This window comes from Gorilla gorilla, chromosome 16 (assembly GCF_029281585.2).
Source record: "Gorilla gorilla gorilla isolate KB3781 chromosome 16, NHGRI_mGorGor1-v2.1_pri, whole genome shotgun sequence".
Lineage (NCBI taxonomy): Eukaryota > Metazoa > Chordata > Mammalia > Primates > Hominidae > Gorilla > Gorilla gorilla.
In genome coordinates, this window is record NC_073240.2 from 31,579,839 (window position 1) to 31,603,215 (window position 23,377).

The following is a 23,377-nucleotide window of genomic DNA, read 5'->3' on the forward strand; positions in this document are numbered from 1 at the left end:
TACTGGTTGTTCCCTTCCATGTTTAGTGCTTCCTTCAGGAGCTCTTTTAGGGCAGGTCTGGTGGTGACAAAATCTCTCAGCATTTGCTTGTCTGTAAAGTATTTTATTTCTCCTTCACTTATGAAGCTTAGTTTGGCTGGATATGAAATTCTGGGTTGAAAATTCTTTTCTTTGAGAATGTTGAATATTGGCCCCCACTCTCTTCTGACTTGCAGTTTCTGCCAAGAGATCTGCTGTTAGTCTGATGGGCTTCACTTTGTGGGTAACCCGACCTTTCTCTCTGGCTGCCCTTAACATTTTTTCCTTCATTGCAACTTTGGTGAATCTGACAATTATGTGTCTTGGAGTTGCTCTTCTCGAGGAGTATCTTTGTGGCGTTCTCTGTATTTCCTGAATCTGAACATTGGCCTGCCTTGCTAGATTGGGGAAGTTCTCCTGGATAATATCCTGCAGAGTGTTTTCCAACTTGGTTCCATTCTCCCCGTCACTTTCAGGTACACCAATCAGACGTAGATTTGGTCTTTTCACATAGTCCCATATTTCTTGGAGGCTTTGCTCATTTCTTTTTATTCTTTTTTCTCTAAACTTCCCTTCTCGCTTCATTTCATTCATTTCATCTTCCATCGCTGATACCCTTTCTTCCAGTTGATCGCATCGGCTCCTGAGGCTTCTGCATTCTTCACGTAATTCTCGAGCCTTGGCTTTCAGCTCCATCAGCTCCTTTAAGCACTTCTCTGTATTGGTTATTCTAGTTATACATTCGTCTAAATTTTTTTCAAAGTTTTTAACTCCTTTGCCTTTGGTTTGAATTTCCTCCTGTAGCTCGTAGTTTGATCGTCTGAAGCCTTCTTCTCTCAACTCGTCAAAGTCATTCTCTGTCCAGCTTTGTTCCATTGCTGGTGAGGAACTGCGATCCTTTGGAGGAGGAGAGGTGCTCTGCTTTTTAGAGTTTCCCGTTTTTCTGCTCTGTTTTTTCCCCATCTTTGTGGTTTTATCTACTTTTGGTCTTTGATGATGGTGATGTACAGATGGGTTTTGGTGTGGATGTCCTTTCTGTTTGTTAGTTTTCCTTCTAACAGACAGGACCCTCAGCTGCCAGTCTGTTGGAGTTTGCTAGAGGTCTACTCCAGACCCTGTTTGACTGGGTATCAGCAGCGGTGTCTGCAGAACAGTGGTTTTCGTGAACCACGAATGCTGCTGTCTGATCCTTCCTCTGGAAGTTTTGTCTCAGAGGAGTACCCGGCCGTGTGAGGTGTCAGTCTGCCCCTAGTGGGGGGTGCCTCCCAGTTAGGCTGCTCAGGGGTCAGGGGTCAGGGACCCACTTGAAGAGGCAGTCTGCCCGTTCTCAGATCTCCAGCTGCGTGCTGGGAGAACCACTGCTCTCCTCAAAGCTGTCAGACAGGGACATTTAAGTCTGCAGAGGTTACTGCTGTCTTTTTGTTTGTCTGTGCCCTGCCCCCAGAGGTGGAGCCTACAGAGGCAGGCAGGCCTCCTTGAGCTGTGGTGGGCTCCACCCAGTTCGAGCTTCCCAGCTGCTTTGTTTACCTAATCAAGCCTGGGCAATGGCAGGCGCCCCTCCCCCAGCCTCGCTGCCGCCTTGCAGTTTGACCTCAGACTGCTGTGCTAGCAATCAGCGAGATTCCGTGGTCGTAGGACCCTCCGAGCCAGGTGTGGGATATAGTCTCGTGGTGCGCCGTTTTTTAAGCCAGTCGGAAAAGCGCAGTATTCGGGTGGGAGTGACCCGATTTTCCAGGTGCCGTCTGTCACCCCTTTCTTTGACTAGGAAAGGGAACTCCCTGACCCCTTGCGCTTCCCGAGTGAGGCAATGCCTCACTCTGCTTCGGCTCGCGCAGGGCGCGCTGCACCCACTGTCCTGCGCCCACTGTCTGGCACTCCCTAGTGAGATGAACCGGTACCTCAGATGGAAATGCAGAAATCACCCGTCTTCTGCGTCGCTCACGCTGGGAGCTGTAGACCGGAGCTGTTCCTATTCGGCCATCTTGGTTGCAGAAAAAAAGTCTTTGACTTCTTTTAGGGGCGGGTGCCTTTGCCTGTGTAACCACTGTTCATAGGAAAGTGTCCCCATTCACATGACTCCAGTGGTTTCTGCCACCCGTCTGCACCGACTGAGTGACTGAGGGGCTCTGCAGCGCTAGCAAACATTCACCTGGGGAGATAGAGAAGATGTTTTAGATCATACTCTCCTGGAAAATGCCTTGAAACCCTCTTTCAACATTTCTTCCTCCTAGTCCTTCTGTCCCAGGCTTTGAGCAGGTTATTCCCTCATCAGCCACGTCCTGTCGGCTGCCATTTTCCATCTCATATCTGACCTATAAATCACATCCTACATCTCACCTTAAGACTGGAGGGAGATCCAGCTCCCACTGCCACACCTGGTCAGCCTCCCAGCATATGGGACTCAACAAAGTTTAGGGCAGAAGTGGAAAGAATATGCTGTAGCTCCCAGTTCTTTTTCCAGAATCTAAAAACAACTGAATTATACCACTCTCTGGCCAAGAGCCTTCAGTCGCCCCTACTGCTCTTAGGGAAAGCACTAGGGAATCCCGAAGACCCCCATCTCCCATCCCAGACAGTGCCTTCTCCCACCCTCACTCCTCCTGCCCACCGCCACCCTGCCCACCCTGGCCCTCTCTGGTGTTCCTCTCATGCATACCTCTCAAGGTGCACCAGGCAGCTGCCTCTGGGTACTTGCCCAGCCCTGTCCCCTCTGCTCCTCTCTCGCAGGCCATCCCACCACACTCGTCCCACCTGGCTTGCGTCAATGTTCCATTACTGTTCACCGGCTGCCCACGCACCTCCAGCTCCACATCATGAGTGTTTCTCCCGCTTCTCATCTCATGTCCTAAAAGCATTCAACAAATACGTACTCAGTAAACGGTCTCTGCTGCTTTCCATGTGTAATGACCCCTCCCTAATGACCTCACCAGATGCCTCCTGGACCCACTGCCAAAGCCCCTGTATTTATTTATTTTTATTTATTTATTTATTTATTTATTTTTTTGAGACATGGTCTCGCTCTGTTGCCCAGGCTGGAGTGCAATGGCACAATCTTGGCTCACAGCAACCTCCGCCTCTTGGGTCCAAGTGATTCTCCTGCCTCAGCCTCCCAAGTAGCTGGGATTACAGGGATGCACCACAATGCCTGGCTAATTTTTGTATTTTTAGTAGAGATGGGGTTTTTCTGTGTTGTCCAGGCAGGTCTCAGACTCCTGACCTCAGGTGATCTGCCCGCTTCAGCCTCCCAAAGTGTTGGGATTACAGGCGTGAGCCACTGTGCCCGGCCTAGCCCCTGTGTTTCTGAGCTGTGCTTTTTGGTATTTGGGTCCTGGTAGATATCACTTAGGAAGAGACAACTGACAATGTCTTTCTAAACTTTCCTTTTTCTCACCAGAGAATGTGTTGCTAGACGTCATTGTCTTGGTGGCAGGAGGAATTTGTTAAACTTCAAAGGAATGCCTGTTTGTCATAAAGCCTTTAAAACAAGAAGATGGCATCTCCTATGTGGGAGGAGTGAGGTTTGATCCTGCGGAAAATAAACTTAGCTGACATTTTCGAGTGCTTCTTGTGTTCTGGGCTGTCCTTGAGACAGTGTCTTGGCAGGTAGTACTATAGTCACTCCTTTAACGTGGGGACACCCGAGTTTGGATAACGTGAGCAGTGTGCTGGAGGTCAGTCGGCAGGGGCAGAGTTGGATTTGAAGGTGAGGTCGTGTTTGTGGGGCCACTGTTTTTAATCACTGTACTAGAGGCACCACAGAGAGTGTAGAGAAAACAGAACCGCAAGGCCTGAGTGCCTTAAAGAGAGGTTTTCAGAATCAGGACCCAGCATGCTTATTCTTGCTGCAGTGCCTTAACATGCTAAACAGCGCTTAACTGCGCTAAAACATCCCATGGGAAACTGTGACTGCAAGGCCCGGGGGATGTTCCTTCTCAGCCCATGCCCTGCCCATGCCCCAAGTAAAAGCAGTTTTAGGGACCACTAGTGTCCCAGGAATCATGGTATTACAGAGTTGTTGGGTGTGGTGGCTCATGCCTGTAATCCCAGCTGCTTTGGAGGCTGAGGCAGGAGAATCGCTGGAACCCAGGAGGCAGAGGCTGCAGTGAGCCGAGATCGCGCCATTGCACTCCAGCCTGGACAACAAGAGCCAAACTCCAATTCAAAAAAAAAAAAAGTTAACCTTTCAAAGCAAGATGGTTTTAGCCATAAATTTTCATAGCAACAGAGGACAGCACATACCAGTGACGGAACTGATACTTTGAATCAAGCCAGCCAGAGGGGTCTACACCCCCTTCCACTGCAGACACCAAAACACAGGGCGCCATTCTCCATTCCCTGCCATTTACAAAGAAGAATGGACAAAGTAAGTTTGAGGTTAACGAAGGCAGCCTCAGGATGTTGAGTTCCTAGTCTCAGTTCAAACAGCTATTTGTGTGAGGCTGGGCAAGTCGCTGGGGTGGGCCTCAATCCCCTCATCTGATTTTACCTGAGGCGCCACCAACCCTAGGAAGTCTCCCATGATTGTCTAAGGCTGGGATCCCTCCCTGTGTGGCCCTTACTGTCTTTTTACCTAATTCCCTTCCTAAGAACGAGCTGCTTCCAGCTAAGAGAAGCTTTCTCATGACTGCGCCCCCTGTGTCTGGCAGAGGGGACAGCACCTGACAGATGCCTGCCTTAGAGGCTGGGGCTGCCACAACAAAGAACCACAGCCTGGGGGGCTTAAACACAGACGTGCATTTCCTCACAGTTCTGGAGGCTGGAAGTCCAAGATCAAGGTGGGCAAGGCTGGCTTCTCCTGTAGCCTCTCTCTTCAGCTTGTAGATGGCTGTCTTTTCCCTGTGCCTCAGACGATCACCCCTCTGACTGTGTCTGTATCCTAACCTCATCTTCTTATAAGGACACCAGTCAGAATGGATTAAGGTTCACCCTCATGGTCTCATTTTAACTCTATTACCTCTTTAAAGGTCCTCTCCAAATAAGATCACAGTCTGAGGTACGGTGGTTGGGCTTCAACATATAAATTTGAAGAATCTTAATTCAGACCACAACGGGGTCTCACATGTCTCAGGTGAATGGACTGAATCTCAGCCTGCAGTTCAGTGGGATCACATCCATGTGAATCTGAATTGCAGCTGTGGGTTGGCCTCAGCCAGTTGGCTTTGGCTCTCCTCTGCCCAGTTATTTCCAGGAGTCTGGAAGAATCTCAGGAGAGCTCAGGGAATCTGGAACAAACACCTACTGCTGGCCCCCACTGCTGCCACTCCTGCTCCCTCCTGATGGCAGGGTCCCCGTCTCCCCCAGTCACAGACACGCGGATGAGCCCCCATCTGCCTGGCTGACCCACTGCCTCCTGAGCCCAAGTCTCTTTGGCTGAGGCCCCAGTACATACCAACACCATTTTCAAAATGACTCCTTCACAATTTCTCTTTAAGGCCAGACACCAAAGTCCCCCAGACCTGTCTCTGGAACAAATACTCTTATCTTTTGTACTTGAACTAACCTTTAAAAAAAAAAAAAAGTTTGGAACCTGATGCCATAGATGAGCTCTGAGCTTCTGTATATTTGGAAATTCTGAATCTAATTGAATAGCATGAACTTGTCTTTTCCACAAAGGATTTGAGGCACTGTGTTTTTAAGTGACTAAGCCCATGTCCCTCTCCAGACACCACCTGGGGCTTGGCAATGAGGATGCTGGTGGGGGTTTAATATGGTCACACAGGAGCCAGAGAACCAACAAGGTTGACCAGGGCACAGGGGGCATGCTGAAGTATGGCTCGGACTGCAGCAAATTCTAATTCCAAGTGGATGGTAATTTCTTGAGCATTATGATGTTTGAAAAATACAACAGAAGTCTATATTGTAATGTAGTGCCTTCTTATCCACAGGGATATGTTCCAAGACCCACAGTAGATGCTTGAAACCTTGGGTAGTAGTGAACCCTACATATGTTTTTTCTCTGATATATACATACCTATGATAAAATTTAACTTATAAATTAGGCACAGTAAGAAATTAACAGCGGTTACTAGCAATAAAATAGGACAATCATAACCATATGCTGTAATGAAAGTTATGTGAACGTGGTCTCTGTCACAAAACATCTTATTGTCTTCGCCTATTTTCTGACTGTGGTTGACCACAGATAACTGAAGCCACAGAAAGGAACACCACAGGACAGGTGTGGTGGCTCACGCCTGTAATCCCAGCACTTTGGGAGGCTGAGCTGGGCAGATCATCTGAGGTCAGGAGTTCGAGACCAGCCTGGCCAACATGGTGAAACCCCAGCTCTACTAAAAATATAAAAATTAGCCAGGCATGGTGGCGGGCGCCTGTAGTCCCAGCTACTTGGGAGGCTGAGGCAGGAGAATGGCATGAACTTGGGAGGCGGAGCTTGCAGTGAGCCGAGATCGCGCCACTGCACTCCAGCCTGGGTGACGGAGCAAGACTCTGTCTAAAAAAAAAAGAAAAGAAAGTAACGCCACAGATGGGGGTGACTGTATGGTAACTACCAAATGTGTAGGAGAAAAACATACTCACTTTAACCCTGACATATTGATTTCACCAAGACTATCTTTATCTTAAATGACAGCTTAAAATAATGTGTTTGAAAAACAATTACACTATTAATACAAAGAAACTAAATGGCGAATTCTTGGCCATTTTCATTTACCACAGAAAGAAAAGGGGGCAAATATAGTTGGAAAAAGATTAAACTCTGTAGCTTCATAAGGTTCTTCAATGTAAAGATGAATAGCTTCAACATGAAGTGAAAAGCATCTGCCACGATCTTCTAAAATTACTGGGAATATAATTTACCAGCAGCCTTGGTGCTGAGACATAACACACTCTCTCTCCATTGTTACCTATTGCCCTGAATATGTGGTCAGTGACTATCAACGCGTTGCAAGTGGAGGAAGGCAGGATCAGAGATATCGCTGCCCAAAAAAGCAACAATAGCAAACAGCAGCAGCAACACAGAATGATGGAGCCTCCTGCCACACTCTTCAAAGCGCTGCAGCCAGGAGGACACAGAGAAGAAGGTGGTGTGGGCCTGCAAAGGACAGACTCTGAATCAGTGCGACCCACCCCGCGTGTCCCTCCAACCCAAATAGCGGATCCCTCTCCCCACCCTACGCTGCCAGTCTCGAGTGAGGCTCATTGAGAAGGGAAGTTGTAAGTTGGAGGGAAAAAGTTTTAAGAGAGCCCATGAGTGCAGAAGTCCCGCCTCCCACTAAGGATCTCAGCAGATGCAGGAAAGTCACAGGCAGGAGGTCTTCAGGTGTCTTCCCTATGGGCAGGAAGGAAAGGGGATGTGACTATAACCAAATTCCTGCTCCCACCAGCCCTCCAACTACCAGCCCTAACAGCCAAATCCATGGACATTTTATCTGTCCTGACTGGAGGTTGAAGGGCGTAAGGAGAGAGGTTGGGAAATTTCACCGGGAGTACGCGGCTAACTGAGAAAGCTGAATAAGAGTTCTCTCACCCCAAAGACCCAGAATTTCATGAATTAGAGCAATAAATAATGATATAGATCTCCTTCCAGGGTAATGCCTAAGATGTATTGGAGCACCAACAGACCAACATCAACAGCAACAAGGTAAAGACAAAAACGCCCAGGCTGTCCATCCTAGGGGCTGGCCTTCCTCTCAGAACCCCAGGCCAGGAAAGCAGGAAGAAGAGGGAGCACAGAGTCTGAAAGGGGCTGAGACCTGCTTTTTCAGAGGAATTTAAAGATCCACACGGAGCTGCCCAAATTAAGCAAAAGTAAGAGTGAAATAAATGGCAAGGCATTCCTGCAAATGCACTGCAGGGGAACAGTGAACACAGGGTGGACCATGGTCTGTAAAGAAAGACAAAGATTTCATTCTGCAGCAAAATATATAACTGAATCCATGCAAGAAAGTTCTCCAAAATGTTGTGTAAGAAGTTAGTAAGAAATTGATTTCAATAAAAAAGAGCTAAAAGATAGAAAAGCAAAATGAAAGGTAAATTGCAGAGTTTTGGAAACAAATTGAAGAGCAACAACTCATTTTCCTGTTCTCATTTCAGAACAGGAAAAAAAAAAAAAAAAACCTACCCGAACTGTAAATAGCAGGAAACAGAATAGACAATGCCAAAAATAACAAAGCTACCATCATAGAGGAAGAATTTCAGATCTCCAAAGGGAATAAGAGGAATAAAACACATCATTGCATATTCAAGCCAAAATGAGGAAAAAGAAGGAAAATTCATTTTGCATAAATAAATATACCATGTATGTGATGGTAGGAAATTAATTTCAGAAAGTAAATGTTATAACTCATGAATTTGTAAAAATAACAAAGATAATTGCACTATGAAAATTAGGTAAAAGGGAAGATTACCACAAAATGAATGAATTGCCCATCCTATTAAACATCTTTCAATTTTCCCTCAATAGTAGTCAACAGATACTCTTCTGAATTGATAAATATTAAAGCATATCACAGAGCGTTGCATAAGGAACCTGCAGAAAACCTAAAAACAAAAAGATAACTAATAATATATTGGGGTTTGAAGTGAGAAGTGGAGAATTAATAGAAACTGTCAGGTTGATAAATCATGAACTATAGGTTGAATTATGTAAAATTATATAGGTAACCACTTAAACACATAAAAGCAATAAATCTTTCATTTTAACAAAAGGATTGCACATAATCAGAAGGAGGGGGGAAATAAAAAAAATCCAAAAGGGAATGCAAAAGAAATATTAATTACAGATATTGAAAAAAATATTAAACCAAATATATCAGCAATATGTATTAAAAATATAAGTGCAGATCCAAGATAAATAAACCTAAAACAAAGTGCCTCAAAAAGGTTAAACATAAAATTGAGTATAAAATAATAAGAAATACATATTGGTCTGTGTCTCCAGTTTCTGACACAGAGCTCCTAATACCCTTGTAATTTCCTGAGTGATGGGGGTACTGGGAGCATCTTTTGTTCTAATATTGGTTGGGAGCATCTTTGACTGGGTTCCTGGTACAGAGCTTCCAATCCCTTGGAATTTCCTGGGTGATAGGAGCATCTTTTGTTCTAATGAACGACTCTTGGTGGAATCCTAGATGAGGGCTGGTCACCAGAAAGACCAAGCCATGGTTAGAAGCTTGGAACTTTCAGCCCCACACCCCGTCCTCTAGGGAGGAAAGAGGAGTTGGAGATTGAATCAATAATCAATCATGCCTACATGATGAAGCCTCCTTAAAAATTCCTAAGTGCAGGTGCGGGAGCTTCAGGGTTGGGGAACACGTGGTGGTGCTCCTGGAGAGGCCATGGCAGCTCCATACCCACCCCCACCGTATCTTTTCCTGTATTTCTCTCCCATTTGGCTGTATTCTTTATAATAAGTGGATAAACATAGTAAAGTGTTGCCCTGGGTTCTCTGCGCTGTTCCACCAAATGACTGGACCTAAGAAGGGGGTCGTGGGAACCTCCGATTTATAGCCAAGTTGGACAGAAGCTGTGGGTGACCTGCAGACCCACCACTTACAACTGGCATCTGGAGCAGGGCAGTCCTGGGAATTGAGCCCCTCCCCTGTGGGGCTGGTGCTAACTCCAGTTAGTGTCAGAGTTGAGCTGAACGGTATAGGACACCCAGCTGGTGCTGGAGAATGGGTGGGATTTTTCCCCACACATGTGGAGATGGGAGGTGTTGTGTGAGTGTAAGGATGAACGAGAGAGGCATCTCAGCATAAGAAATCAGTGGGGCTGATTTTAAAAGCAGACAAATGTGAATTCAAGGTTAAGTATTGAAAATAGAATGAAAATCCGGTAAATCGTTAAACATCCTGTGGTAAATGGAAGGATGATTGAAAGAGGAATGCTGCTGACAGGGAGCGTGGCCCCAGCCAGGCCAGTGAGCAAAGCCAGGGGTGGAACTCCCACACACCCGCCCAGGTCGTTCTCAGAGAGGGACCCATTCACAGGCACTGATCATACAAACCCCTCAGAAACACCTCAGCACATTATAAATATTAGAAATAGAACAAAAGGCATTTTGCTTAAAGCATAAGGTAATGTAACTAGAAATTAATTTTTAAGTTAAAAAATGTGGAAATTTTAAAACACTCAACAAAGCTCAGTTCGGGCTGGTCTGAGTGCAGTGGGGTGTACAAGGAATTGATTACAACCAGTTACAGGTTTCTTTGCTCCTTTTCCATTTCCACTGCTGCTTCACTTGACGAGCCTTTATTTAAAAAGTCAGCTTGAAGAAGGTACAACAATTCAACTTATAGAATATCCAGAAAATACAAATGAAAACATTGCATATTAAGACGTATGGACTGCTGTTAAAGCTTTGATCAGAATAAAATGCAGAGCCAAAAATACTTATCTGAGTAAATAAGAATAATTGGAAACACATGAATTAGGCATCTGTTGAATAACTTAGAACAACAACAACAAAATAAAAGTAGAAGAGAACTGGCTGGGCGCGGTGGCTCACGCTGGTAATCCCAGCACTTTGGGAGGCTGAGGCGGGTAGATCAACTGAGGTCAGGAGTTTGAGACCAGCCTGGCCAACATGGTGAAACCTCTACTAAAAATACAAAAAAAAAAAAAAAAAAAAATTAACCGGGTGCCTGTAATCCCAGCTACTCAGAAGGCTAAGGCAGGAGAATTGCTTGAACTTGGGAGGTGGAGGTTGCAGTGAGCCAAGGTGACGCCATTGCACTCCAGCCTGGGCAACAGTGCGAGACTTCCTCTCAAAAAAAAAAAAAAAAAAAAAAAGTGAAAGGATCATGGCTGAATCCTGAGGATATCTTATTTCATGTTAAGTGAAATAAGTCAGTCACAAAAGGACAAATACTATATGAATCCACTTGTATCAGGTACCTAGCCAAATTTATAAAGACCAAAAGGAGGCCAGGTGTGGTGGCTCACGCCTGTAATTCCAGCACTTTGGGAGGCGGAGGCGGGCAGATCACTTGAGGCCAGGAGTTCGAGACCAGCCTGGCCAACATGGTGAAACCCCATCTCTACTAAAAATATAAAAAATTAGCTGGGATTGGTGGTGCGCTCTGGTAATCCCAGCGACTCTGGAGGCTGAGGCATGAGAATCGCTTGAACCCAGGAGGCAGAGGTTGCAGTGAGCAGAGATTGCACCACTGCACTCTAGCCTGGGCGATAGAATGAGACTCTGTCTCAAAAAAAGAAAAAAAAAAAATAAGGACCAAAACAAGAATGGTTGATGTTTGATAGAGACAGGGTTTCAATTTGGGAAGATGAAAAGAGTTCTGGGAATATGTGGTTGTGAAGATTGTACAACAATGTGACTGTATTTAATGACACTGAATGGTACACTTAAAACTGGTTAAAATGATAAATTTTATGTTGCGTATATTTTACGAAAATTTAAAAATATACAATAATTTTTAAAAAGTAAAATAGAATGAAAATATTAAAGATAAAAGCAGAAAACTAAAAATTAGAAAACATATCTGCAGAATTTGTTGATGGGAAGTATTTATCAAAGGTGAACACACAGAACTCTAACACGGCAGCAGAGGAAATGGTAGGAAGGCCATTGGCAGAAAAAAAGGAAATTTAGAAAGCAGTGCAAAATGTTACACGTGACGGTGGAGAGAAGACAAGAGAGAGTGTGGAACTGCAGCGCTGCAGAAAGGTGGCATTCCCGAAGCAGGCTGTGTGCAAACACAGGGGGCGTCTCGTCACAAAGAGTTTGAGAAAGATAGAATCTGTGGGCTGCATCCCCAGGGGCCATAACTTCGAGACCCCTTCCCCAACTCAGGACAAGCTATGGCATTAGAAGGTCAAACGCATATGAAGTAAACAGTAATTAGAAAAGGAGCTATCCATGGTGAGGTCAGAAACACTTTGATGGACGGAAGGTCTAGGGAGGTTGGGAAGGGTTTGTGCCACATAAAAAATGAAGGAATGAGAAAAAGTTAAATTATGTAAGAGTTCCTTCCTGAGGCGTGCACCTCCAGGGGGCTCTGCTTAAAGCTTCTGTCAGTCTTTTCTCCAACTCACTGGGGTCCCCGTGAGTGCAATGACCAGCTACATCTAACCCACCATGCTGCCTCGACTAGTTTGTCCCACAGGCTCCCAGGGCCCAGAGGAAGGGCTGAACCGTGTCTTGGGCCCAGCACTGGCTGGAGAAGCACCTGCAACAACTGTGGCTTCTGCTGTGCTGGCCCACTGCTGTCACCTGGGAGGGCTGGGTCAACGCAGGGACCCCCAAGACCCTGCAGACAGGTCCTCGGACTGCAAAGTCTAAGGGTCCGATGTCTAAAAATATAAACCGATAAAACTCATGGCAAGCTAAATCAATAGGCACAGAAGAAAGGAGAAATGCACACAATTACAAACGGAAAAAGGAGAAAAAAACCACAAATACAAAGGAAAGAAAACACCTGAAGTGCATATATTACAAAACTACGCAACTATGTTGAAAAGTGGATGGAATTAATTTTATTTTTAAAAATGTCATTAAAATGGACTCTAGAAGGGCTCGAGGACCTAACCTGCCTGATGAGCAAAATCCAGAAATATACCACAGCAGGCCCAGACAGCCCCAGCTAGTTCTTCTACACTTAAGCAGAAAATAATTCAAAACCAATAGATGATTGTAGAATATAGAGGTTTTTGTTTTATAATATCTCTTTCTTTAAGTCAGCATAAAGTTAAATCTGGACAAAAAACACATAAAAGCAAGCTGTAGAATGATGAATCTTAATTACAAATATTGATAACCAAAGTCATGATACTAACAAGTAAAGAACATCTCAGGAATACACTAATGATTTGGTCTTAAGTATTCTATTAATATAATTAAACATACTACTAGAGCAAAGGAAAAGACCTTCTGATAATCCCTCTGGACACTGAGAAGGCTTTGACAAAAATCTAACATCTACATTTTCCCCAGAGAGTCTTAACAGTTTTGAGAACACACAGATGCTTTTTTATTATGGCAAGGAAAATACATGTCTTCATACAAGTTAAACGCTGAGACATTAAAACGTCCCACTGATGTCACGAACAAGATAAGCATGCCACCTGAATCACTGTGACTCAACACTGATCTCAAATCAACTAGATACAAGAAAGAAAGAAGAGACACATTGGAAAGGAGAAGTCAAAAGTGTATCTTAGAAACAAGTAGGAATCACAATTTGTGGTTGATTATAACATTCATACATAAAAACCAACTACTTTCTTATACAATGGGATAAAATAGAAAATAAAGTGGAATAAATCATTCCATTGAAAATGATAGCCAAATGATAAAACATCTAGAAATAAACAACTATAAATTCAAAGCACCTTAGTGAACAAAATCATAAAACACTACTAAGTTACATAAAATTAGACTTAAACACAAGATTTCATGCTTTTGAATAGGAAGACTCAATCTGTAAATTCATTGTGACTCTAATTGAAAAAAGATTCATATGAGAGAGATTCAGAGTTGATGGGAGTGTTGACTTGAAAATACTGATATTAGTATGAATAATGCTTTAGAAATGAAAGGCATTCATAGAGATAAATAGAACAGAAACAGAACCAAACACTTAAAAGAAATTTAGTTTACAAATAAGGCTGCATTTTGAACAACTGGGGAAAACACTATGACTGTATTTTAGAAATGCATTATTACATACTTATTGATACTGCTGACCACCATTTCGAGGAAAAAGTATGGATTTTTCCCTCATGTCCTGCAACAAATGAATTCCAGGGAGTCTGAAGATGTGAAGGTAAACCAATAAAACCATAAAGTTTCAGAAGAAAATGCGAGTAAGTTTATTTATAATCTCAGAATGAGGAAGGCTTTTAAAAACTGGAAACAAATCCCACGATCGACAAAGAAAAATACTCACAGATTGACAACATAAAAATTTAAACTCTATGCCAATAAATAAGGAAATCAATATATAACATCGAAAGACAAATGATAAAAATATTTTAAAGACATAAGACAAAAATGTCCCAAAGTGCATGAGCAAATTAATTAAGAAAAAGCCAAATAACCCAATTAGGAACTGGGTAAAATATATAAATGTATCAAAATTAAAACTACAAAAAAAGTTAAAAGATGTCCCATTTTATACACAAAATAAACCAAAATCAGAATAATATTCGTAAATATCATGTTTCGCCAATTATATTGGGAAAAACATTAAGTTTGAAAATACCCAGTGCTATTATAGAAAGCTGAGAAATTGGGCCTTTTATTGTACTCTTGATGGAGTTACATCCTTCGATCAGTTTCTAGAAGATAATCTGGCAATAGCTATCAAAATTTTAAATACGTGTAGCCTTAAACCCAGCAATTCCATTTCTAAGTTGGAATTTATACCGTTTTAGTCACAAAACTATGTCAAGATGTATGTACAAGTATGCCAATTATAGATTTGTATATAAAAATAAAAACTGGAAGTATCCATATGTTCACCAATAAAAGGCTATTCAAATAAATGATAGTCCGCTGAGACAATGGAATGCTAAGCAGCTACTAGGAGGAATGAGGTAGATCTTTATATGTTATTATGGGACAACCTCTAAGACAAAACACCACATGAAGAATGCAAGGTGCAGCGCCCTTCACAGAGCGTTAGTGCTGGAAAGGGAAGGTGTCTCTCCATAACCCCCGTCCCTCCTTCTTTGGCCTCTTATCTTTTCTTCCTTTCTAGAAATGCCCTTAGAAGCTCATTAGTGGTCCCCTCTGAGAGAGAAAACAGGCAGTATGGGAGACTGTTGTTTTTAACCACTCATACTTTTCTAACTATGTGCACATCTATTCCTTATTATTACTTTATTAAAGGACAGAGTAGTTATTTGAGAGTCCAAAATATGCACAACTTGTTTGCATTTTATGTGTTCCTGTATAAAATACAAAACCAAAAAGGTTTCTTTTTAAAGCAAAAATGTGGGAGGGATCAATTTTGGGATAATGATAAGAAATGAAGCATTCCTTTTATATATCAAAACACTTCTACTTGTTTCTAAAGACACTGTAACAGAAAAAAAAAAAAAACAACGAAAATCTTGTGCATGGTTCATCCATAGCATGTGGAAGGAATGCCTGCTGAGGAAGGCTCAATGCAGGCTCCAAGCCGCCTGAGGCTGGAATGTCCTGATCCACCAACTTTCTCATAAGTGAGGTCTCTTGTCACACACAAGGTACCTCACATTTACACACACACAACCGCACACACGCAAGCTTCCATCTTCCTCCAGTGCAAACAAAGTCATGTGCATTACCCAGAAATGAGTGAGCCAGATAGCTGGAAAAGCACATACAATTTATTTAACTCTGAAAATCAAATCTTCCCTCATGATGTTCCCATCTCAGGGATTAGAAGCAAATTAAAAATCTCTAGGGGCTCAGAAGCCTTCTACGATTTTGAGCTCTGAGCAGTTGTTGGATGACACAATGGAACAGGAGAGGTCTTTCTTGGTGAATTACCCTCTGATCTCATTAAAGAATGAGAATGAGACCATCCTGGCTAACATGATGAAAACCTATCTCTACTAAAAATACAAAAAATTAGCCAGGCATGGTGGCGGGCGCCTGTATTCCCAGTTACTCGGTGGGAGGCTGAGGCAGGAGAATGGCATGAACCCAGGAGGTGGAGCTTGCAGTGAGCTGAGATCATGCCACTGCACTCCAGCCTGGGCGATAATCTAAGGGAAGAGCTGTATCATCACTTAGGTTTAAAAATTAAAGTTTCTCTTGTTTTAAGTTGCCCATCTCCAGTGAATCCACCCAAGGACTTTGAGCCAGCTTTTGGGGCTGCAGCTGGGGTGGACTGGCTTGGAGCAGGCAGACTCCCAAAGGCCAGAACTCAGAATTGCTGGCTTGTCAGTCACTGAGGGTCGGCCAGCTCCTCCCTGCTGCCTGCCACTGGCCAGGTATCCAGAGAAGGGATGGGCCACACCATCCCCTCCCTGGCGCCTGCCATACTGGGGACCAGAAGAGTTCCCAGCCTCTACTTCCTGGCCCTGACACAGGCAGAAAGGGCCTAGGAATATGTTCACTTTATGTTGTGCATTTGTATGGATGCACATATTTCTAAGACTAACTCCAGCGCATGTGAATCAGCTAACACATTATTTTTTTAAAGCCCACATAAGTGGCTTCACTTAGCTTTAGCTATTCTTTTGGGCTGTTAATTGTAGTAGAACTCTTATTTGTCCTGTGGGTTCTGCAGAATAGAACAGATTTGCTCAACTCCTCAGTGTCTGAGAGCAGCACCTAGGAGGTATCTGGGATCCACCAAAGACACTCCGCGGGGCCTGGCCCTTGTTCAGAATAAACAGAAACCTGCGTCCCTTTGATCTCCTTGACAGGGTAGGTTTGCAGAAGTCAGGCAGGCTGGTAAAAACATCCTTAGTAAGACCAACAGTCTGTCTTTTTTTTTTTTTTAATGTAGAAACAGCATCAAGCTGTTTCTCTCTACCGTCTTTGATAGAAATAAAAATAAAAATAAAAAGTTGAATTGCAGAAAAGCTAAGAGGTTTTTAGTTTTTGTTTTTTGTTTTCCTTCCACCAGTCAATTATTGGAATGGATTTAGTGAGTCTGGTTTATTTTAGCTTCAATCTGGGTTTGTACACAAGCAAAAAGCAAATGTTGAATTTTCAGGTAGACCTTCATGCAGACATGCAAAACCAACTGTCCCGGTGGTGAGGAGCCATGGGGAGCTCTCCGAAGGGCTTTCCAGGCAGTGGGCTAATGGGCAAAATGACTACTCAGTGGCCCTGCTGACCGATGGTACGGATGTGCCAAGGATATCTATCAGCCCATCTGAGAATATGAAACAAAGTGCTGAGATTCTACTACCTAAAGTAACAAAGAAACCGTAAGCAACACGACTGACAGCCAGAAGGGAACACTGGAGTTGTGGCGTGTAATGCTGTCCTGGATTAGCACCCCCAAATCTCGCCAAGCCAAAGGCCTTGCCCATCTGTGAGTTTTCCACATGTACAGAACCAGGCGTGGTTACGCAAAGTCTTTGGACACGGCCTCCACGAAGTTGGGAGCCGACATCAGGATGCCGATGGTGCAGATGATGGTGAAGACCGAGAAGGCCATGAGGCACAGGCGGTCCACCACGCAGGCGGCGAACTTCCACTCGCTGCAGACCGCCTCGCTTTCGTCCTGGCAGCGGAAGCGGTTGGCAATGTAGCGGACCTCCTCCAGGATCTTGGCCAGGTCCGGGTCCCCCTCGGGGGGCTGCCCACCGTGCAGGAGGTGCTCGTCGTGCGTGGGGGAGCAGGCCATGCGGCCACACACTACCCCAGAGTCGGGGGTCGGGGCACAGTGCACGCCATCCAGGCCGCGGAAGCCGATGTACAGCAGGTTCCCGTTGCTGGCGGGCGGCGGCGCCACGGCGCTCATCTCCACGCTGGCCAGGCTGCAGCGCCGCTGCTTGTGCTGGCAGGCCGGGCGCACCTTGTCCTCCCCGGGCCTCTTCATTCGCAGGAACCACGCGCACCAGTTGAGAAGGATGACTCTGGTCTGGGGAGACAACAGAACGTTAAGAGCAGCCCTGAGGCGGGCATGGGCTGATCCCAACAGCAGTAAGATCCTACAATACAAGCCCTGCTTCACTGGTCCTGGGGGTAGCAGGCTCCACCGCCTCCCGGATGATATTAGCAGGCAAGCAGTGCTTGCTTATGACAAGCAGTCGAGTTCAACGTAATGCAAGACTAAAACTGATGCACCCTGGGAACAAGCTAAATTGTTCTCCGGGGCAGGCACACTGCAATCTCAGGGAAGGCAGCTTCATGGAAGGGGAAGGCTATCTGAGCTGTGTAAAGAGGGAAAGTCAATTTCCCTCTCTGATCCTTCCTCATCTGTAACCCGGGGACCTTCAGATCTAACTCTGGCTCCCACACTACCTGTTAGGTGCCCTGGAAGGCCACTGCAAATTCGCAAAGAGTGCCTGGGGGAGGTTGTACATTTTCAAATGCAATCCCAGGATATCCATGAGACACCAGGTGAACTTGAAGCTTGAAGCAGTTCAGGCTTCCAACATCAGATTACCACATCTCTTGTGATGACGTGACCACTTTGCAAAGCTGTTTTTCAAAGTACCCTGATAAAAAGCAAACACCAAGGAACTTCATGTGAAACAGAAACTAGGTTAGTGGTCTCCAGTCTGATCCCAAGATTTGAGAGGCGGTGCCGTGCCCCATAGGTGCTACATTGTTAAGGCATAAATACTTATTAAAGTGTTTTGATCTATTTAAAAAGAGAGCCTTGGGTATTATTTCTTTTGGCCAGGGGCTCTGTGAAAAATTTCCTGAGATACTAACGTGCTGTGAACCAAGGAAGTTTCAGAACCTCTAACCTAACTCAGTAGGCTTCAATGAAGACCGAATAAGATGATGTCTGGGAGAGTACTTTGAAAAGTTGAAGGCAGAAGTTGGCAAACTTTCTGTAAAGGGCCAGGCAACTACTCACTTCTGCTGATGTAGCACACATTGAAGGCGTCAAATGGATGGGCATGTTTTCTAAGATAACTTATTAACAAAAACACTTGGTGGACTGGATTTGGCCACCTAGGCCATAGTTTGCTAACTTCTGGTCTAAAGTGTGTCCTAGAGTACATGAAAGAAGCTGGAGAAAAATCACCATGGAGTTTATCCTGGTTTTGCCTCTCATGGAAAGAAGAGAGACAACTGAAGCCTCAATCCAGGTAAAGAAGCATTCTTGCAAGCCCATCCATGTAAAGTGTATGAAAAGTGGGCCCTTTCCCTGAAATTATCCAGATCCTGATTTCATTTACATTTTGTGTTATGATTTTGGGGAAATTCCATCAGTAACCTAGCAGGTTTATTTCCTATCTTTAGGAAATATACAGATAGTAAATTGTGCAGTTCGTATCTGCAGAGCTTTCATTCTTGGTCATCTTTTTATAACATCTTATCAAAAATAACTGCAACAAACAGGTCTGGGGACAAGAACAGGGAAGCACAAGACCAGTTTCATTGCAGCTATAAAAATAACCCTTTGTTTCCCATTGTACTTTACAAGCAGGCGGCACTCTGCGTGTCCTGGAAAGGTTGGGTCTGCTGACCTTGGAGGGTTTTTTATGATCAGTAAGGAGCAGGGACATATGGCCCCAGGTGAAACCTTGGGTGAGTTGGGCCATCCATACAAGGCTCATGAGACAAGTCATCTCACTTGGGCCTTTCAGGGTCCGGTGAAATGAGTATAATCCCCCCACTTTACAGACCAACAAACTGAGGTTCAAAGAGGCTAATAAACTGGCCCAACGACATACAATGAGTAAGTAAGTGGTTATGTCACTTCACATGTTTAGCCTTTCCCAGCCTCATCTGTCAAAGGGTCTGTAAGATTCTCTTCAAAACTCGCATAACCCACCCCTCTGGGAAGGCACCAGAAAGCCTGAGCCAGCTCTCCTGGGAGGCTGCAGGGCAGTGAGTGTGCCTGCATCCAGTGGCAGCAGTGCACACAGGGAGCGAGCAGCACCAGGCACTTCTCCCTCCATGGCAGGGTCTACACGTCCCCCAGTGCACATCTCAAGCTCATATGATACACACTGCCAAGTCCATTTTGAATTCCATGGCCTGAATCATTAACTTTCAAAGCCAAAGCATTTAAAAGATAAAATTATCCTCTTGGCACTCCTCAAACTGTGCTCTTGACCTCTTCTGTTAGGCTACAGTTTTGTTTCTGGCTGTGCAAATGTCACATAATGCCACTGCACCCGGCAGTATCTTCTTCATAGCAACAGATCATAATAAAAGTCCCTCGGAGGCTGTTTGTGTTTCACATACACATGGAATGAAAGAAAAATGCAGTGTGCTATATAAAGCGAGAGAAATGCATAAGCTTCATCTTTCATTTGCAGCCAATTGGTTTTAATAAGCTTTTATGCTGAGAGGTGAATAATTAGCATATGTTCTTAATTAAGATTGTTCTAGAGCAGTAGAGTGCTCCAGGTCGTTAAAAATGGTTTTGTGTCTCAATGTCTTAATTCTCTTATCTTCTCATCAGTCAAAATACTTACAAGAAATGAGAATGTTTAGATTTTTGTATTTGCATAAATAAATACTAGAAGGAAAAATAATGAATTCATTAAAATGGTTATCAGTATTGATGGTAGATGCAGGGTAAAGGGGAAGGAATGGGAGCAGGATTTCCTTATGTATAATTTTAATTTTATTTTGACTTTAGAAACAGGTAAATGTATTACCCGCTTCAAACTGATGGATGGACAGACAGAAAGAGCAGCAAACCAACAAGCCTCCAGCTCTCAGGCCTCTCACCTCTGGCCTTGCATTTTCTTAAGTGTGGGTCAGGGTTATAAGGAAATCAGACAAAAATACAGGTGAATGTGTGCAAATGTACCCCAGTGTTTTAAGAGGGGGCCTTCACAAAACAAGCCTCAGGGAACGTAGTGATGTGGTCTGTGTGTGAGACATCACCATGTAGGCTGAGCTCACATTACTGCTTGTGTAATGAGCTACAAGTGAGTCTTTTTTTTTTTTTTTTAGGAGGTGGAGTTTTGCTCTGTCACCCAGGCTGAAGGGCAATGACACCATCATAGCTCACTGGAGTCTGGAGCTCCTGGGCTCACATGATCCTCCCACCTCAGCCTCCCAGGTAGCTGGGACTACAGGCACACACCACTATGGTGGGCTCACAGGTAAGTCTTTACTAAATAGTGTATAAGGGGAATGGGCCATGTGGGTGAAACTCTGAGAAGAAACAGTAATTTTGTAAAGCATTTCTTAAGAAGCAGTCTTTGCTAAGTGAGCATTCGGGTAACAACTCCACATGACTGTTTCAGGAGGCCCAGCAATCCCCTATTCCTGGAGGGTGCCTGACAGCATCTCACCCCCTACAGCTGCATTTAGCTTGTTGGTGATTCCTAGATTCCCTTCTGAACTGGGACACAAATGCTCTCCAAAGACAGACAGCTTTTGGGATGTGAGGGCCTTTTTAGCTCCCCAAATCCTTAGGCCAGGCTCTCTAGACAGGAGGACAGGGAAGCTTTACAAAACTCACATGAAGAGGGGAAGAAGCTCAGGCCCTCCCTAGGCCCTCATCAAGGTTTCCTGACTGCCAGGCAAGGGTGGATGCAGAGCTCTGGACACCGTGCAGGAGAGGATCCCTGGGTGGGTGAGCATCCGCAGATGTGGCCGGGCATGGTGCCAGCAGCTGGGGCAGGAGTGGTATGGCCCAGGCTAAGCTGACAGGCTGTGGGATGCAATCCTTTCTGTTTTCATCCGTTTCCTTTTATCCCTTCCCTCTTCTGCACTGGTGACGATTAGTCTTTGTTTCATAGACTTCTGATTGGATGATATCCCTAGATGTACTCAACGTACATATTTGTATACAGCTCATTCTGTTTCTTACTCTTTGCTCCTCATTCTGTTGTGAAGCCTCAACCATGTTACTACGCATCTGTCTCATCTGTTGCTTCCAACTGCAGCACAGTGCTTCACGGCATGCATCAAAAAACAAACTAGCTTCTCAAAACACCGTGCTGATTGATAGAACACACAGGGCAGCCAGTTTGAGAGCCTTACTCTGCAGTTAGATTAGACAGCAGTGCCACGGGGCATCTGGGAACACGTACACCATGACTGCACACTACAAAAAGACATGTCAATAGGTGACGAAATACAGAAACAAAGCTATTTCTGGCAGGGAACAATGGCTCACACCTGTAATCCCAGCACTTTGGGAGGCTGAGGTGGGCAGATCACGAGGTCAGGAGTTCGACACCAGCCTGGCCAACATAGTGAAACCCCATCTCTACTAAAAATACAAAAAAAATTGGCCAGGTGTGGTGGCAGGCACCTGTAGTCCCAGCTACTTGGGAGGCTGAGGCAGGAGAATTGCTTGAATCCAGGAAGTGGAGGTTGCAGTGAGCCAAGATTACACCACTGCACTCCATCCTGGGTGACAGAGTGAGACTCCGTCTCGAAAAAACAAACAAAAAACCCAAAGCTATTTCTTTAGGAATGCCCGTTTTTTGTGTGATTTTAAAAATAAACCCTAGGAGGAGCCTCCTTTACAGGGGGGCTCCGACTCCATCGGGGGTGGGAGGAACGTACCCACTTGGGCATCTTGCCCCCGTCGGGGTCGTGGTGGTGGTACTGCAGCACGATCACTGTCACCACCACCGAGAGGCCCACGATGATCATGGTGCTGGCGAAGTACTGGGCTGTGGAGAGAACAGATGCAGGGTGAGACCCGGGGATCCTGCGGCACTGCACATCACAGGACAGGCACACCCTGACCAGGTTCTCTGACCGTCAGGGCCTCAGGGTGCAGTGATGCCCATGTGTCCAGGCCTGCAGCCCACATTCTGGGTGGGCAAAACCAGCCAGCGTGGTCTGACTTCCCGCCCACGGAGTGACCTTGCCTCACTTCATTGCACTTCCATGCACTCTGTCCGACTTGTCAGTCAATAAGAGCTAGCATCACCTGGCAGGATGGTGATAAGCTTGTTCCTGTGAGTAAATACTGGATGTGAGGGCATGGGAACCATCCAGTGTTTATGATGCAGGCCTCTACTGTGCTCCAGGGGCACAATGAGGGCAAATCTGCACACCACCTGGCTGCCAGCTGTCCAGCCTGAGGAAGGGGTCAGTGGCAGGGACTTTTCAGGACGAGAACTTCAGTCTCAGCTTTGGTTCTAATGGGTCATGGATGTCCTTCCACTTGGGCCCAGGTGAGGGCAGCATGGAGCATCTGAGTGCTTCCATCCTGGTCCACTAGCTACTGGCTGTGAGTTTGGAGTGGATGCTCAGCCTCTTTGGGCCTCAGCTCTCCAATGGGGGTGATGCAAAGGATGACGTTTGTGTCCCCACAAAGTTCATGGGTTAAAACCCTAGTCCTAACTGGGATGGTATCTGGAGGTGGGGCTTTGGGAGGTATGAGATTGTGATTTATAATAAGAAATATGTATTTGGTCTTCCTCCCATTTCCTGGCACACAGCTCCTAAAACCTTTGAATCTCTGAAGTCATCAGTGTCTTTTTATATGCTAATGAGATGATTTATGGCTGAGGTTCCTGGATACCCTCAGGATGGGGTTTGGTTGCCAGGGGAACCAGCCAAGTAATTAGAGAGTTGGAACCTTCAAGCTCTGTCCCCTCTCCCAACCCTTGACCCCTGGGGAGGAAAGAGGTACTGAGGGTTGAGTTGATCGCCAGTGGCCAATGATGTAATCAATCATGCCTATGTAGTGAAGCCTCCATAAAAACCCAAAAGGATGGAGTTCTGTGGAGACCTTCCCAGTGCTGAACACGGGGAGGTGTTTGGAGGGCAGAGAGGGCATGGCAGTTCCATGCCCCTTCCCAAATACCTTTCCCTACGCATTTC

At 45.1% G+C, this 23,377-nt stretch overlaps 1 protein-coding gene and 1 long non-coding RNA gene across 4 annotated transcripts in view; one reads left to right on the forward strand and one right to left on the reverse strand.

The window, feature by feature from the left end:
- LOC115930836 (uncharacterized) overlaps positions 1-23,377 on the forward strand; it is a 51,917-nt gene that overhangs the window by 22,478 nt on the left and 6,062 nt on the right. For all 3 annotated transcript variants that reach the window (XR_010130947.1, XR_010130946.1, XR_010130945.1), the window contains exon 2: positions 20,537-20,688. This is a non-coding gene — a long non-coding RNA (uncharacterized lncRNA). The remainder of the gene's footprint in view (positions 1-20,536; positions 20,689-23,377) is intronic.
- The window catches only part of CHRNA7 (cholinergic receptor nicotinic alpha 7 subunit), a 142,653-nt gene continuing 131,727 nt past the window's right edge, over positions 12,452-23,377 (reverse strand). Inside the window, exons 9-10 of the mRNA XM_031002485.3 lie at positions 22,106-22,215; positions 12,452-17,528 (exon numbers count right to left, since the gene is read on the reverse strand). Coding sequence (XP_030858345.1) covers positions 17,010-17,528; positions 22,106-22,215 — 629 coding nt within the window. The 3' untranslated portion in view covers positions 12,452-17,009. The remainder of the gene's footprint in view (positions 17,529-22,105; positions 22,216-23,377) is intronic.